Genomic DNA, 16,841 nt, shown 5'->3' on the forward strand with positions numbered 1-16,841 from the left:
TATTTCTGGGCTTACTATTTTGTTTCATTGAACTGTGTGTTGATTTTTGTGCCAGTACCATCCTATTTTGGTCACTACAGCTTTGTCATATAACTTGAAGTCTGGAATTGTGATACCTCCGGTTTTGTTTTTCTCTTTCAAGATTGCTTTGGCTATTCAGGATCTTTTGTGGTTCCATACAGATTATAGAACTGTTTGTTACAGTTCTGTGAAAAATGCTGTTGGTATTTTGATAGGGATTGCATTAAATGTGTAGATTGCTTGGGGTAGTACTGGCATTTTAACTATATTTGTGTTATGCCCAGAATTCGTGATCCCCAAATACCGCCAGGGAGCTGAGTCCGATGCAAAAGCAAAAGAGCCTTTATTCGAGCTAGCTCGAGCTCAATCCCCTACCTGCACCGACGCAGCAGTGAGATACCGGACAGAGAGCGAGTTTCAAAAGGACAAAGGTTTTATAGGGGTCTAGGGGCAGTTGGTGAGGTAATGGCTGTGGCCTCAGCTGATTGGCCGGGGAAGGGTCGGAGTCCTGTTATGCAGGTCGCTGGGCGTGTTTTGATCGGGAAGTTTGAACGGGTGAGCGGGAGGTTACTCAAGGGGAGGAGGCGCGATCTGAGGTTTCTGCGATTTTCCCGGAAAAGGGGTCATGCCGGGGACATAGTCACTCAAGGTGGAGAACACAGAACAAGATGGAGTCGGCCGGCGTAGGCCGCCCTTTCAATTTGTTCTTCCAATTCATGAGCATGGAATGTCTTTCCATTTCTTTGTGCCATCTTCAATTTCTTTCATCAGTGTTTTCTGGTTTTTGGAGTGCAAGTCTTTCACCTCTTTAGTTAGGTTTATTCCCAGGTATCTTATTCTTTTCAGTGCAATTTGTAGCTGGGATTATTTTATTAATTTCTCTTTCTTCATTATTGGAATATAGAAATGCAACAGATTTCTGTATGCTGATTTTATATCCTGTGACTTCCTGAATTCATTTGTCAATTCTAGCAATTTTTGGGTAGAGTCTTTTGGGTTTTTTATATATAGTATCCTGTCATCGGCAAGTAGTGAAAGTTTGACTTCTTAGTGATTCAGTTGGTTTTTATTTGTTTTCATTGATTACTGTGGCTTAGGACTTCCAGCACTATGTTAAATAATAATGGTGAGAGTGGACATCCCTGTCTTATTGCTGGCCTTAAGGGAAAAACTCTCAGTTTCTCCCCACTGTATGATGTTCATTGTGGAGTTTTTCATGTAAGACATTTGTTATGTTCCCCCTAAATCTACTTTGTTGAGGGTTTTTTTAAAAATCATGAATGGATGTACTTTGAAAATGCTTTTTTTTTTTTTGCATCTATTGACATGATCACAAGGTTTTTATCCTGTTCCTGATGTATCATGTTGATTCGTGAATATAGTCTGTTTTAATGGTTACCTTAAATGCCTGAAGCCAATATACGTATACAGATATCTCTGTATATGTACACACACACACACACACACGAAAAAAATACACTTGTAGTTTTTGCAGATTGGTTTGTGTGTTGGGATACCCCTTCAATGCTTAGCTAGGCTTTTTAAAATGAATTCTGCCTCAGCTTTCACTTCCCGAATGAGTGGAGCATGAAGTTCAGCCAGAAGTGAAAGACGGGGGCATTCTTCGGTCCTGCGTATGCAGCCCGTCCGGGGCATGCCTGTGGACTTCCTGATTTCCTGGAATATGCAGGGGCTTTTAAAAGCCCTTTCCCCCCACGTATCTCCTTTCCCAAAGTCTTCTTTCCCCAGGGGTTTGGTCTCCCTTTCACTCGTCTTAGGCTGCTACAGCCAGTAGCTTTGCTCCTACGTGCTTTTGGCAAATGCCCAAAGGCCACCCCTCGCCCCAGTCCCTCAGGGGGTCACGGGACAGATCCACAGCTCGTCAGTCCACGGAGAACAGAGTCTGCATCGCTCCTCCGGCACCAGCAGCCTGCACCAGGAGCTCCCACCGCCGTCTTCACGACCGCCAGCGGCCCGGAGGGTGGGGGACAGCACGCGGGGGATGCAAAATGCCACCACGCTCACTTAGTGGCAGCCGAGCGGCTTCTTCACTGCGCTTTCCTCCTGTACAGGTTTTGGGCCAGATTTTAGACTTCCACGCAAGTTGATTCCGACAGTGCACCAGCTGTTATTGTGGAGGGACAGAGCCCTGGTGCTCCCTACTCCACGACTTTTACACACTTGGCTCCTCTCCTTTTCTTAACATCACCAGGTTGTAGTCCTACGAAGAACTTAGTCTCCTACAGACACTGATTTTAATCTGTGGCACAAATGCATGGGTGAACGGGAAAATACAAGCTGGGTACATTGCTTATGACATTTCTACACTTCACGTTCACCGTTTTCCTCCTCTGAATCACTTTTCAATTCAGTCACTGACGCTTGGGCTTTTTACACGACACTGCTGTCTGTCCCACCGTGAGAGTTGGGACGTGGAATTCCTTGCAAGCTCCACTGTCATCCCCGGGACTTCACCCCCAGCCCGACACCCAGGTACAAGCAATGACGAACCCCCTGACCGACTCGTTGGCCGATGCTGATTGTCATGTGAATCCCAATTTCAAGAAAATAAAAAAAAATACGTGTAACAATTGGCACTATGCGGGATGTACTTTTCCGGGAAACCAGATGAGGCACTGATTAATTTGGCTGAAGTAAGTCACAGAAGGCAACAGAGAGGTGCCGTTCGGGAGGGCTAGAGAGTTGATGGGAGGACGCAGCCAGCCAAGCCATAGAGGACAAGCCCCGTCAGCAGAACCGTCGGCATCACCCGCAGGGGGCCAGGCGGGTCTGGAGGATATTCAGAGTTGAGTCACCGGTCAGTTGCTCGTGGTAGGAAATGGATTGAAAAGAGTGGGCTGTGGAGGGTTCACACTCAGAAAGTGACACACTATTGTCGTAGCAAAGAACTTTTCAGGAGATTCTGAGGAACACAGCGATGTGATGATGTCTTCCTCCTCGAAGCCCTCTTGGAGGCCATGTGCAAAACGGATTGATTTGGGGTGGGCAAGCGCCACCAAGGGGGTGGCTGAGGAGCTGGGTCGTGGCAGGGAGGACAGACAGGTGTGGGCTGACGGCGGGATAAGTCCACAAGAAAACAGGCCGAGAAGGCAAACCGCCTCTCCTCTGTGTTTTTATTACTGGGAACGTGAGCAAATATATGGCAGGTTGGACAAATGAGCAACACAATCTGACATAACCAAATACCTGTTTTCAGCTCTGGCTACTGTGTGATCTGGGGGCTCAGTCACCAGAGGCTGAATGCAGAAATTTTTACCAATTGGGGTCGGTTTTTAATAAATATACAGGACTTAACAGCACCAAGGATGTGACTCCAATTCACACGGACCTTGTGTTTTCATTACTTTAACCCATCTTGCCTTTTCAAACTAATATATATTTGAATGAGTTTTACCCAAAAAAGTCTGTATTTGTAACCTCACTGTTGACTGAGATGAAACGCATGAAAATAGACCAAGAAGTTAAAATTAGTCCTAAGGCAGGTCAACAAAATATCTAATGTGACGGTTGAGAATAATAATCTAAAGAGGGCGCTGAAGTCAACAGTCTGTCTCTCGAAACTTCATTTTTACATTTTTGATAGCACCGCTCCCAGAACATTTGCACTGTTCCAGACTTTAATTTGGAGGAGACCTGTTCTTGGCTCACATCTCGTGCCATACGAAGCACCCCAAAATGATCTCTCATCAGAACCGAGTTATGGTCACTCTGTTATGGATGCGCAGGAGGACTTTCTAATTCTGACAGTGCTCAACAATACTCGAGCATATTTTAAGCATTTTCAGCCTCCTGGCTTTTCTAAAAGGCTGATGTGTTTAGAAAGTCCACAGGGAGGGGACTTCATCGGAAAGTCTCAACTATGCGCAACATAGGAGCACCTTCATAAACACGGGGAACCCAAAGCCTCCACGTTTTGAAGGTGTGCTTTCTTACTTGACGCCCTCATTTGGCCCCTTCTGCTCAGAATACTGAAGACTCGAGAAGGCTCAAGTAATTACTTGAAACAGATCCCTAATGACGAGAAATGAACAGATCGGTATTTATCTTGAATAAATTTATAGTAGAGCTGGGAAAGGGCAGAAAGTGGAGGCATTTAAGAAAGGACTACGAACAACTGTCTTTTTGACAGCCCCTCAACCTACAACTGCTCTATTATTTTTTAAAAAGCCTTCAATTTTCCCTCAAATGTCACAACAAATCCATAGTTTGCTGGTCTATGATCTCTCCCCTTCTCCCTTCTTCTGGAAAAGGGAAGAAAAAAATTTAAATCCAAAAGTTATCATTAGTGCATAATACACTAAAAAAATGTTGGCCTCCCATCCCTTTCAAGCTCAATCCTAATCTGATATGTGAATCGACTAATCACCTCACTGAATTATTTTCATACGAATATGGTTCCTCCATATATTCATTTTACATTCTCTGATTGGAGAGAGCTTCGATAGTGTTTCTATAGGTTCCTAAATAAGAACCGAGACATATGTCTTCAGCTTTTTCTTCGGTTAGGCATGAGCCAACACTATATGTGTCCCTGGGTTTTACCCTTCATAGGAAATCAATCAATAGTGTAACATCATGTGCCCTCTCCAAGTAATTCTAAAGCAACATGTTTGTCCTTGTAGAAAACCTATAAAACATCCATAGTATATCATTAGAAATTACCTCTGGAATTGCCTGCATTAACTCCGGTGCAGTTTTTGGAGCGTTAAAAGTCTGGTGAGTGAGAAGCCGAAGCCAAGCACAGATGTGAGAACGAGGCCACGTTGGAATAAGGTCAGTGATTTAATAAGTGCACTTGCCCAGAAACGCCTGCCCCAAATTGCAGGAAACAACGAACAAAATCAATCCATACCGTCTCTTCATGCATTTTACAGTATGAAGAGCCAGCAACGTAATACGCTGTCAGAGCTGCTCGTGTAAATCTCTTTCTCCTAAAGAACACCCACCCGCTTTAGACTCAGAAGGACTTCTTCTTGGAATACCGGGCACAGAGAAAAGAGCCCGGAACTAAACACAGGACTGGAGCAAGACGCCACCGCCAGATGGCACTGCTTTAGCAGTCCGAGCGTGAACGCCAGGGCGCGGGGAGCTCGCGGAGAGCGCGGGGCCGCGGGACTTTGCGGGGGTCGAGCCGGCCGTCGGGCCCGGCGGGGCCTGCGAGCGCGGCAGCCCCCGGCATTTAGCGCGGCCGGCGGCTCCAACGTGCGTCGGGACTCCTCGTCTCCCGTCTGCTGTGCCCCGCGGTCCCTGCGGCCTGAAGCTCCAGCCGCGACGCCGAGCCTCGACCCCTAGGGCCGACTGGGCCCCGGGAACCCGGGGGAGAAGGGCCAAATTGGGCCCCGGGTTTCCGGAAACGTGCGAAGCCCTCCCCCTCCCCCCCACTGAGCCCTCCTTGCCGCTCGTGGCGCTGACCGGGGTCCCCAGGGCCGGAGCCGTGGCTGGAGAACGCCCCAGCGCTCTGTCCTCGGTCCCGCAGTCGCCCTCCCCCAGCTTGCGCTCCCTCTGACGACGGGAACCGGCCCGGGACGCGCGCGCCGCAGCCAAGTCCTGGTTTTGATTTCACTGCCGCTCCGAAGAGCAAAGAGGCTCCAAACCCAACAAACAGGAAGGAGAGAAGGAGCCGGAGTGCGGGCAGAGGGAGGGCCATTCCCAGCAGAGGCGCTCGGGCCGGGCCGCGGACGGGGAGGAAGTGGCGCCCCTTCCCCTCCCGCGCGGGCCGGGGCGTGGGGGTGGGGGCGGGGGCAACGAGAGGACAGCGGCCGGGGGCGGGTGGGGGGGGGGCTCGGGGGCGGCTCCAGGGCCGGGCAGGGTGCTCGGGGCGGGGTCTCCCTGGGCGCCGCCGCCCGCCGCCCCCCTCCTCCTCCCCTTCCCCGCGGCCCCGGGGCGCCCCCGCGGTTCTGGAGCCGGGGCGGGGCGTGCGCGTCAGCTCGAGCTAGAAAAGGCGGCGGGGCCCGGCCCAGCGAGGTGACAGCCGCGCTCGGACACTGAGGCCGGCCCGACGCCGCCATGAGCGCCGCGCTCTTCAGCCTGGACGGCCCGGCGCGCGGCGCGCCCTGGCCCGCGGAGCCCGCGCCCTTTTACGAGCCGGGCCGGGCGGGCAAGCCAGGCCGCGGGAGCGAGCCGGGGAGCCTGGGCGAGCCGGGCGCCGTAGCCCCCGCCATGTACGACGACGAGAGCGCCATCGACTTCAGCGCCTACATCGACTCCATGGCCGCCGTGCCCACCCTGGAGCTGTGCCACGACGAGCTCTTCGCCGACCTCTTCAACAGCAACCACAAGGCGGGCGCGGCGGCCGCCGCCGCGGGAGCCCTGGAGCTGCTGCCCGGCGGCCTCGCGCGCCCCCACGGCCCGGGCACCGCCGCCCCGCGTCCGCTCAAGCGCGAGCCCGACTGGGGCGACGGCGACGCGCCCGGCTCGCTGCTGCCGGCGCAGGTGGCCGCGTGCGCGCAGACGGTGGTGAGCCTGGCGGCCGCGGCGCAGCCCACGCCGCCCACGTCGCCCGAGCCGCCGCGCGGCAGCCCCGGGCCGAGCCCCGCCCCGGGCCCGGCGCGGGAGAAGAGCGCGGGCAAGAGGGGTCCGGACCGCGGCAGCCCGGAGTACCGGCAGCGGCGCGAGCGCAACAACATCGCCGTGCGCAAGAGCCGCGACAAGGCCAAGCGGCGCAACCAGGAGATGCAGCAGAAGCTGGTGGAGCTGTCGGCCGAAAACGAGAAACTGCACCAGCGCGTGGAGCAGCTCACGCGGGACCTGGCCGGCCTCCGGCAGTTCTTCAAGCAGCTGCCCAGCCCGCCCTTCCTGCCGGCCGCCGGGGCCGCCGACTGCCGGTAACGCGCGGCCCGGGGTGGGGGGGGGGGGGGGCGGGAGAGACTCACCAACGACCGATACCTCAGACCCGACGGGCCCGGGAGCGGAGCGCGCCCCGCCCGGACGCCGCGAGAGCCGCTGGGCGCCGGCCGCAGTGTCTTTGGGACGCGCCCACGGAGGAACCTACGACCTGGACTGAACCACCACTGAACTTCGAGAGAAGCTATACGTGTTTCTTTCCCCTTAAATTATTTTTATAATGGTAGCTTTTCTACATCTTACTCCTGTTGATGCAGCTAAGGTACATTTGTAAAAAAAAAGAAAGAAAAAAAAAAGGAAACAAACTTTTCAGACAAACCCTTTGTATTGTAGATAAGAGGAAAAGACTGAGCATGCTCACTTTTTTATATTAATTTTTACAGCATTTGTAAGAATAAAGAAGCATTTAAAACCACCCCCGATTCCCGTATTCAGTGACTCCTGAATGCTGGTGGCCCCAGGACCTCGCTGGGGAAGGGCACGTTCCAGTGCCAGGCGTGCAGCAAGGCACCGGGGAGGCCGTGGGACTCAGGTGTGTGTCCTTGAGGGGGGACCTGAGCTCCCTAGAAGAGGGGATCTGCTTTGCTCTTTGAAACCTGCCAGAGTCTACCTCCAGATGTTTTGTTTGCTTAAGATCGAGGAAGCACGAATAAAGGAACTCGTGCTAGACTAGTAGCTTTCCGGTGGAAGGTGCTCCCAGAGAAGTTCCGGGACTTGGGGAGGAGGCTGGCGGGATGACCGGTCCTGCAGTTGACTTAGGGGCTCCTCTGTAGGCAAGAGCCCCCCCCCCGGGGCTCCCTAACTTCAGTTGGCTGCTGCAGGGGTGAGGGGAGGGATCCGGCTCTCTGCACAGCATGTCTGTCGTCTTTGGCTTCCATGGGACTTTGCTTTCACTTTCCTCAGTCTTAGGTACAGCTTCCAGTAGGTTTTCCGAGTGGGTGTAAACATAAGATAGTTCTGTGGTAGATGCAAAAGACGGTCAAAAAGCTCCTCAAAAGCAGCAGTCCTGCCGGTCGTTGAAATGTTTCAAAGCTTCATCAGGACAAATCAAGCCGTTCACCTTTCCCCCAATTAAAGCGGGTACTCGGCGCCCTTTCTTGCTCTGGACTGCTAGGTCTATCTTATGTAATTTAACCGTGGCCTATCATGATTGTCTTGTTATAAAGGAGGAAACAAAATCTTTATTGTCTAAAGACAATTTATTCATCATTTCGTGTTAATTTAAATCTCTGCCAACAAAGCCAACAATAACCAATCACTCCTCTTGAGTCTGTAATCTCGGCTCTCTGTGCACAGTACCCAGCATGATTAAACAAGCCTATCGGTATAGCGAGAATCACAGCAGGTAACTTATCTATACTTTAGGAGTAACAGTTTTAAACACTTAAAAATTACAAGTGAGCAGAATTTTTTTCTTGCTGTTTTAATACTGCCTAAGATGAAGTACAAAATGAAGGCCTCAAGCTTAGTTAAGTTTTAATATAACATGTTCCTGAATTTGCACAAAGGTCGTAAAATATAACTGTAGAAAAAAGCATTTTGAGGTATAGTTTACAAAATTATCTTGCTAACATTTGCCCTAGAAAAATCCAAGTTCCATTTCAAGATCATACAGTACACTCACTCTGCCCGTAGTTAACAAATAACTACCCCAACAACCACCACCACCTCTGCTGCATCACAAAGTTCACAGCTCCTGTGGCGACGGGCAGTGTCGGGAAGAGGCTCTTCCTGCAGTCAGGAGCTCAATTTCCTCCAATCCAACGCAGCTAGCCGGGTGGGTGGTTACGGACCGGACAAAACAATTCAACAGCCCCACCTCCTTTCCGAGGACACTCTTCACTTCATAACTCTGCAGTGACAGAAGGCATGCTGGTTAAAGCAAATAGAGCTAGCCCTGGACGTCCTGTTCCCAACAACACAGAACACCAAAGAGCAGAGCAGAAGGTCCTTCCCTTAGTCTGTGACCTTCCACTTTTCAAATGGTGAGAACAACAGGGTGAGGAAGAAAAAAAGTGACAGGCTAGATAAAAGCCCTGCTGATTATGGCAAATGAAGGAGCTCCTGTTTTCTGATCTTTGTTAGTGGATGCAACGACAAGGACGTCCCAGCTGGCTGTCCTCGGAGAGGAACTGGGGACTGACATACAAAGGGATGTGCCCCGGTCTCTAGTGGGAAGGCTGGGGGCAGGGCACGCATCATGCTTGCAGCTGTCTTCCACTTCCTTTGGGACACTTCCCCAATCTAGCAACACTTCTGGTCAAAGGATTGCCTGGTACTTTGCCCCAAACTTCCCTCCTTAACAGGATCCCGTTTTTTCTAGAGTAACTCTTCTCAGGCCAAACATGCAGAAAGCTTTTTCTTCACACTGTTTGTCTGAGGAGTATCTTACAGGCAGGTTTCATCTCTAGATGAGAACTCAGGGCACTGGACAGCATGGGAACCAGATGACTGTGCTAGGAAGGTGTGGCAGGTTTCAAACCTCAGAACACTTTCTTCCAGGGGTTGGGGGAAGTGGGACTGAAAATCAAGAGTGGCTCAAACTCGCTGGGATGAATCCCATCTCTGGCTTCAGCAGAGACGGAAGCCCTGGAAGGTAACAGGTTCTTTCAGAGGCTCCTTTGATGCCACTTGCAGAATGCTATCTGAGGTGCATCACCCCTCCTCTGCGCAAGACCCCTTCACACAAGTCTACAGTAGCTCAGGTCTGTATGTTTTAGCTCACTCCTTCCATCGTTAATGTGTCTTCACGAAGGAGATGGAGGCTGGAGGGCTCTGACAACGTGGCAAAAGTAGGCACATGTCTGTGGCTCCCTGGTGCCCTCCCATCGAAGGTGGGCACCTCACTGCCCTTACCCTGGCTTAGTGACTTAGTGACTACTTCCCACGGAAAGTATGGTGGAAAGGACACTGAGTGGCATCCCCAGCTTGGTCAGGAAGGAGCCCAGCTTCTGCCTACATCTCTTGGGATCCAGACACATATCGTGAGAGAAGCTAGACTGTGTGGCCAGAGCCCGAGAAGGTCCCAGGCAAAGAAGCACAGCAGTCAGTTGGGGACTGAAGGGCGTTTTGTGAGTCCAGCCTAGGCTTTGGGGCACCAACTGATGGCCCGCAGAGCTGTCCTGGCAGAGCCCTATCCAAACTGCAGGTCTGTATGCAGAGTAAGTATGGAGGCCACCTAAGCTTTGGGGTGGTTGGTTTTGAAGCAGTAACATGATGTTCAACCTGGGATCAACCTGGGATGTGAACACTGCTCTACCGCCAGTCCACAAGATAGTTCTGCTCTCCCATCTTTGAAGTAAGGCATATTGCAACACACCCAGCCTATTCAATGTGATCAGTAGTTTTGATTTCTTCAGTGGCTTAATGGAGGGATGGGGGAGTAAGAGTTGCAGTCAAAAGAGGTGAAAAGGGGTCAAAGGGCAGCTCAGTTAGTCAAGTGTCCCAACTCTTGATTTCAGCTCAGGTCCCAAGGTCATGGGATTGAGCCCCACAACAGGCTCTGTGCTGAGTGTGGAGCCTGCTTGAGATTCTCTCTCTCTCTCTCTCTCTCTCTCTGCTCCTCTCCCGCTTGTGCACTCTCTCCCTCTCTAAAACACAAACACAAACAAAAAAAGACAAATGAAGAGGCGGAACTAAAGTCTCTCACTGGACAACCGTGGCTGAGGCCTTCCTCAGCCCCAGCTCATCTGTGCCATTGATGTCAGGTTCGTGGCCCACTGCCTTGATCATTCGTCAAGGACTTGCTATAAACCAAGAGGGGTCTGATCCTGGAGAGATGGCAGAGAACCAGACAGCCGCAGGACTGTGGGGTGTGGAGGGCGCCCATAGGGCCGTGCAGAGTAAGGGGTCGCCATCCCCGGCTGGGAGGACTGAGGTAGGCCGGCTGGGTACTTCTTTGCTGTCTCTCACTACTTGTACATTCGTGCGTGGAGAAGTAGGAGGCCCAGGCACTCCTACACTCACTTAGGTGGAGAATTCTGGCTTGTAAACAAAGTCAGGAACAGATCATTCCTTCTTACCACATCAGATTTGGCAGCGATAGATTATAATAACCACATCATAGTCAATAATAACTGTGTCACTGATAAGTGGAAATCAAATGATAATTATGTTTGGGGGGAATTAAGATGGAAAGGTATAGAACAGTCACACTAGCAAATGCAAGTGCACTGTTCGTATGAACGGACTGAATGTACATATGTGTAAAATGTGTCTGTTTTTAAATTTTTTTTTTTCAACGTTTATTTATTTTTGGGACAGAGAGAGACAGAGCATGAACGGGGGAGGGGCAGAGAGAGAGGGAGACACAGAATCGGAAACAGGCTCCGAGCTTTGAGCCATCAGCCCAGAGCCCGACGCGGGGCTCGAACTCACGGACCGCGAGATCGTGACCTGGCTGAAGTCGGACGCTTAACCGACTGCGCCACCCAGGCGCCCCTATGTCTGTTTTTAAAAGGCGCACTACATTTCCCTTCAACTTTTATTTTTCTGAAAGCTAGGAAACAAACTCCAAATTTCGTATCACTATAATGTGACCTTTGACAACTAACATGTACAACAGCAGCCGCTCCATTTCTCACCTCTGTAGCTTGAACACGTCAAAGTTTTGGTATAAAACTTCACACTCCGGTGTCCTAACCAGAAACAGTACATCTGTTCCAGGGAGTGGAGCTATGGTTCTCATGGAAAGACTAATTTGATTCTTTGGATTTTGGCAAATGTGCATTCTCACCCAGAAAATGGACGGAATCCAGACTGCAAAACTCATGCTCATGTCTCCACAGAGGACCTTCTTACACCCCTCTTCTATCAGCTCCTTGCAGGTCAGATGTAAAGCCCTGATTATCCACTGTGGGTAAAGCTGGGGGAGGGGGAAGGAGCTGACTAAAATGTACCTCCAGGCTTGCAATTTACCCTAATTTTACTGGCGTCAGCTCTGATAATAGAGCACCCAGAAAGGTGACACCCAGGACTGTTGCCACCCTGTGCCCCTCACCCAGTGCAAATGTGCACACGTAGGCACACACAGGTGTGTACACACGCTCAAGCACACCCACAGGCAAACCCACCGGCAAACGCACCCACGCTCAGATACACACACGTTTGCACACACACCCTTGAGCTCTTTATAAGTAGGGTTTTGCCTACAGGTGCCCCGTAGTTGAGAGGTGTGATGTATAAGAGGTACAAGTCAGCCTCACTCAGAAGGAAATCAAGTGAAGAGACAGTTCTGCCAGGGCCTCCTCCTGATCCCCAGGTCCCTACAGAGAGGTTGGGGAGTCAAGAGCAGTGCGTGGCTGAAGGCTTCCCAGGGGGAGCACCAGGCTGCTCTCTGGAGGAGCCTGTGGGGAACCGAAGGGAGAACAGGCCTGAGCCTGGTAGGGCCCAGCCAGGGCCACCTGAGGAACTGCGGGGCAGGTGCTGGGCCTCTGTGCCCATGTGGGCCTGCGGGGAGCCGTGCACCATCCCAAGTGCTGGTTCTTGTTTGCTGAGGCTGTGGGTTGGGGTTCATTCGCTATGTGTTTTCCTTAAGCAGAAGTTTTCCCAACACTTCCCAACTTTTTGCCCAGATAACCTAGATCTGCCACGTTTACACCTGTTTAAAGCCCCCTCCAATCCCATCAGCCTTACCCAGGATCACGCCCTTCTTTCTTTGCCTCACCCACCCCAGAGACTGAGAGATAAGGTGACGAGGAATCAGTCAGCAGGTACTGCTGTCTTGTCACCCAGAAACTTCAGGGGGAACAGAAACATACACACAAGGATCCCTGTCACCCTCCCACACTCTGCTAGGTAGTCACTTCTGGGGATAACAATGTACCCAACGAAGACTGTGGCTGCGGGCCCTGCACTCTCGTTTCTTTAGTGGTAAAATGTGGATTCTGCACTACCGAGATGTTGGGGACGTTAAATAAGGCAAAGGTGTAAGAAAAACGGTGAGCACAGTTGGTGGCCCACTGTAGTTACCGACTCACATTTTACTTGGACACAGTCAGGGAGTACTTGCTCATGAGCCCTCCCATCAGTCCCTACACGTGAAGCAGCCCTTGGGATACAGGTTTGGCGTGGGGCTGGAGGTGTCCCCATGCTGCGCTAGGGAGCTATGCCCCCGCCGGTGCGCTGTATCCCAGGGAGAGAGCCAGAAACTCTCTTTAGGGCTCCACGGGCAGTTCCGCCCTGAAACCTGGTCGGACCAGTGATCCCCTAGGATCCTATTCATGGATTTATCCGCGTCCCAGTTTAGTCCAAACTTTGAGAGCCATGGTTTTGAGGGAGGAGTGTGAATGGCTGCTCCACCTCCTGTGCTGCCGACCTCTGCCCCTCAGGAGGGGCTGGCAGCTGCCGGAGGCAGAAGCCCCTCGCACCTCCAGAGGAGCCCCACATTCTGGCTGCAATCAGAGCTGGAATTTGGCCATGGGATCCCATCAGAAAGTTCTGCAGATGACCAGCCCGCTTTTTGCCACAATCTGCCCAGCTGGCCCAAGTCTGCTACTTGGATGTGGACCCCACCACTGGCCACAGATACCTTTTGTGACCTGGGAACTGTGCCCTGGCACCATTGCAGTGGTCAGTCCCCCGTGCTCTTCTCTGGGGTTCAGTGATTCCACGGGCCACTTGTGGTGCTAGCAGATGGTTTTGACCAGACATGTCTAGGACAGACCTTTCCTGTTTATGAGGGCCAAATTTTACAAGGAAGAAACTGTCTCTAGGCCGTAAGTTATGTATGTTTAGGTGGTGGTTTTCTTGAAGGAGCACACCGCTTTACTAAGCCTCACACCACAGCAACTCTCAGGGCAGGCAAAACGGTTCTGAGAAATAACGGTAATGTTCCAGTTCCTCAGACTCTGGAATACCCAGCAATTAACAAACACAAGATGCGTGCCTCAGATATTCCCGTTCTATTAATGTAAAACCATGGCAGGCCTTGAAGTGTCAACTGTCTTACTAAAATCAAAGCCAGGGAGATAGATTCACGGATCTACTGCAAGACTGGTTAGGAAAGAGCCTCAATCCCGCAAGGGAAAGGTCTCGTGAACAGACACGGCCCTTGTCAGGAAGAGACGGCGGTGTGACGTGCCCACGTCTTGGCCTGCTCCAAACACCGAGGACGCGCACGATTACACTGCGGCACTCCGCTGTGACCGAGAGTGCAGGAGGAGGGGGTCTGCACCTGGGGATGATCCACTGACTCGGGCTGAAGCGCACAGGGCTGGACACCTGGGCTGCGTGTCCCTGGACTCACCCCATCTTCGCAGGCGGCGAACCTCAGGAGCGAAGAAATACTGGCCTGGGACAGCTGCAAGGACAGCGGGGCGGGCGGGTTAGACCCCAGGACGGGTGCCAGTGCTCAGGCCCGCGCCCGGGGTTCGTGTCGAGTCTTCATCTCTCCGGTAGCTTCCCTCTCCGAGTCTTAAGTCCAACGTGACTGTAAGTCACAGACATGGGAAGACAGTGTTCCTGAGGGGGAGCCCTTCCCTCCCCTCCCCCAGGGAAGGAAAAACAGAGGCCGCCCTCCCAGCTGGCGGTGCGGCAGAGGGGCTCCGTGACACAGAGTGGGACGCATGCGAGCACCGCCCGCCTCCTACCTTGACCCTCACTGTGCACTGGGGGCGAGACGGGCAGTCCAGGAACACCTGCAAGTGCCTTCTGAGAAGAGGAGAGATGACCACGCGGGAGCAGTCCCCACAGGAAAAGGCGCCTCTGTTGTTTGGAAACACACAGGGAAGATAGGACTTGGAAAGCACAAATCAGAGGAGTCTAGTGGTAGACAATTTTTTCTAAACACGAGTGTTTGCTGACACAGAAAAGGGGATTTACCCTCAGAAATGAAATTCCTGAAATAGGCCAGAAAAAGCTCCAGGCTCAGCCTGTTCTGAGGGACCAGGGTCAGCCTCCCGCTAAGGGCTGAGTAGGTAACTGATGCCCCAAGGGACGGAAGGGACACGGGCAGGGCAGTCTCATTCGAGCTGGGAGGGGGGGACAGCAAACATCCCACGAAGCCAAGTGGAGGCCCTGGGCTCAGCAAGCAGAGGTCAGGGCTTCCCTTCTGCCTCAACAGGACAACCTCCTCCTTGTCACCAGTAGCTATGCTCCTTACTGCCACCAAGTAAGCCTGTGACTCAAACTCTTCTTGTCTCTTAAATATGATCCAGTAATGACTTGTTTACACCTAAGGCCACCGGCCCAGGAGGCGTCAAGGAGACAGCTGTCCTTTACTTATTAAGAAGCAGAAAAGTAACAATCAGGCCTCCTCCTGTCAGGTGACAAAGTCACCTTGGGAGGCTGGGGAACCGGCTCAGAGAACTACATTGATACCCAACCCCCTGGGGCCCAAGGGAGGGTATGCAGTAACGCTGGTCCAGGGAAGGAATGTCTGTTTACACAGATGTTCGCTGGTCTCTGGAAAAGTCTGTACCCCCGCAGAGGACAAGCTGTAGAGTCACCAAGTTTGTCTCATTCATTCACATTTGCCCTGAGTTTTTCTTTTTACTCCTGACCGAAGATAAAGGAGCTGAGCACAAAACCGGGCTCTTTTCTCTTTGGTGAAGTGCAAGGACCAGCAACACGCCCTGCCATGAGGAAGCAAGCTCACCTTGCACCACGGCCTTCTAGCTGCAGAGCCGCTACTTGGCTTCCGGGTGGGAGTCATGCCTGGGCCCTGGCAGGGGAAGCTGGCCCGAGGCAGCGTGGCACTGGGGCCCTAGGACTGGCTGCGGCTGCCCTGGGGTCTGTCAGGACAGCTGCTGCATGCTTACCTGTCTCCCGGGCTCTGCTCCAGTCTCTCGTTGCCACACAGGTCACAGGTGGGCCATGAGAAAGCCGTGCTCTCATCCACACCAACCACAGTGCCTGGGCCCACGTGAAACAAAGATGGAGTCTCAGGGGCAGTGTCCGCCCTCCCAACTTCTCTCTGTCCCTCAGGCCCTAGATGCTAGTGTGAGGTTCCTCAGGTTGTTCTCTCCCTTGTACGTTTATACAAATGTTCCCAAGCTTTTTATAATTTCCATGTACTGCACAAACAAAACTACAACAATAAAAAGTAAGTTGTTTAAAACTTGCCCATATTACTACCTAACCAAGTATTTCCATTCTGCCTCATTGTTTTCAGTTTTTTTCCAGATGTGTACATACTGAAATCATTACAAGCAAGCTGTCGGGGCAGTGTCTCACACTACTTTGTAGGTTGCTGTAGAGCCGTTGCAAGGACTGTCTTATTTGATATTCCATTTAAGTCACGGTTCCCTCCATACTGGACATACAGGTCTGAGGCAGTGGAAATCTTTCCACGTAAGGTCCTTATTGTACTGAGATCTCTTCCTCAGGCTAGATTCATGGAAGCAGAATCACTCTGTCAAGAGTATGAGTGTTGGAGATACAGAAACACCCTGTTACAAGCTGTCTCCCACAAGGAGGTTCACGGTGATTCACACTGTCACCATCCATTCACAGAGTGTTAGCCTCACCTCAGTATTTGCTTCCTTGGTAAGTATAATGGAATTCCTTATGTTCATTTCTACTTCTTTGGTAAGGAAAGAGAAGTATTCTTATTGGTTTGTTATCCTCTTATGTGATTTCTTTGGTTTCCTTATTTCTTTTGTAACCCAATATTTGTGATTTATTTATTCAACAAACAAATGTGTATACAATGCTACTTAGTGTGGGATATACATGTAGCATGAAATATATAATGATGAATACTGCAATCCCCACTCTTGTGGACTCTCCAGTCTGGTTGAGAAGAGAGATGAACAAATAATGAGAAAAATATGAATATGGGAGAAAACATTCACAAAAACATACCAGATAAAGGACTGTTATCCAAAATATACAAAGAACTCTTACAACTCAACAATAACACAGACAACCCAATTAAAAAATGGGCCTAACACCTTCATAGATACCTCACCAAAAATAATATAAGATGGCAAATAAGTATATGAAAGATGTCAAAC

General features: G+C 51.5%; 2 protein-coding genes across 2 annotated transcripts in view; one reads left to right on the forward strand and one right to left on the reverse strand.

Annotated features, from left to right (window-relative positions):
* Nucleotides 1-5,949: 5,949 nt before the first annotated feature.
* Nucleotides 5,950-7,013, forward strand: CEBPD (CCAAT enhancer binding protein delta). Its single transcript, XM_086694923.1, has one exon. The coding sequence runs from the start codon at nucleotides 6,049-6,051 to the stop codon at nucleotides 6,868-6,870; it is 822 nt and encodes a 273-aa protein (XP_086551049.1). The 5' UTR covers nucleotides 5,950-6,048; the 3' UTR covers nucleotides 6,871-7,013.
* Nucleotides 7,014-8,065: 1,052 nt separating this feature from the next.
* Nucleotides 8,066-16,841, reverse strand: part of SPIDR (scaffold protein involved in DNA repair) — a 504,871-nt gene continuing 496,095 nt past the window's right edge. The window contains exons 17-20 of the mRNA XM_086694922.1: nucleotides 15,645-15,738; nucleotides 14,475-14,589; nucleotides 14,132-14,185; nucleotides 8,066-8,737 (exon numbers count right to left, since the gene is read on the reverse strand). Of these exons, the coding sequence (XP_086551048.1) occupies nucleotides 8,573-8,737; nucleotides 14,132-14,185; nucleotides 14,475-14,589; nucleotides 15,645-15,738 (428 nt within the window). The 3' untranslated portion in view covers nucleotides 8,066-8,572. The remainder of the gene's footprint in view (nucleotides 8,738-14,131; nucleotides 14,186-14,474; nucleotides 14,590-15,644; nucleotides 15,739-16,841) is intronic.

This window comes from Puma concolor, chromosome F2 (assembly GCF_028749965.1).
Source record: "Puma concolor isolate L17-30 chromosome F2, mPumCon1.1.hap2, whole genome shotgun sequence".
In the NCBI taxonomy this organism is placed as follows: Eukaryota; Metazoa; Chordata; class Mammalia; order Carnivora; family Felidae; genus Puma; species Puma concolor.

Coding starts and splice junctions, on each gene's coding strand:
- CEBPD (XM_086694923.1), top strand. CDS start 6,049: ATGAGCGCCGCGCTCTTCAGCCTGGACGGCCCGGCGCGCGGCGCGCCC.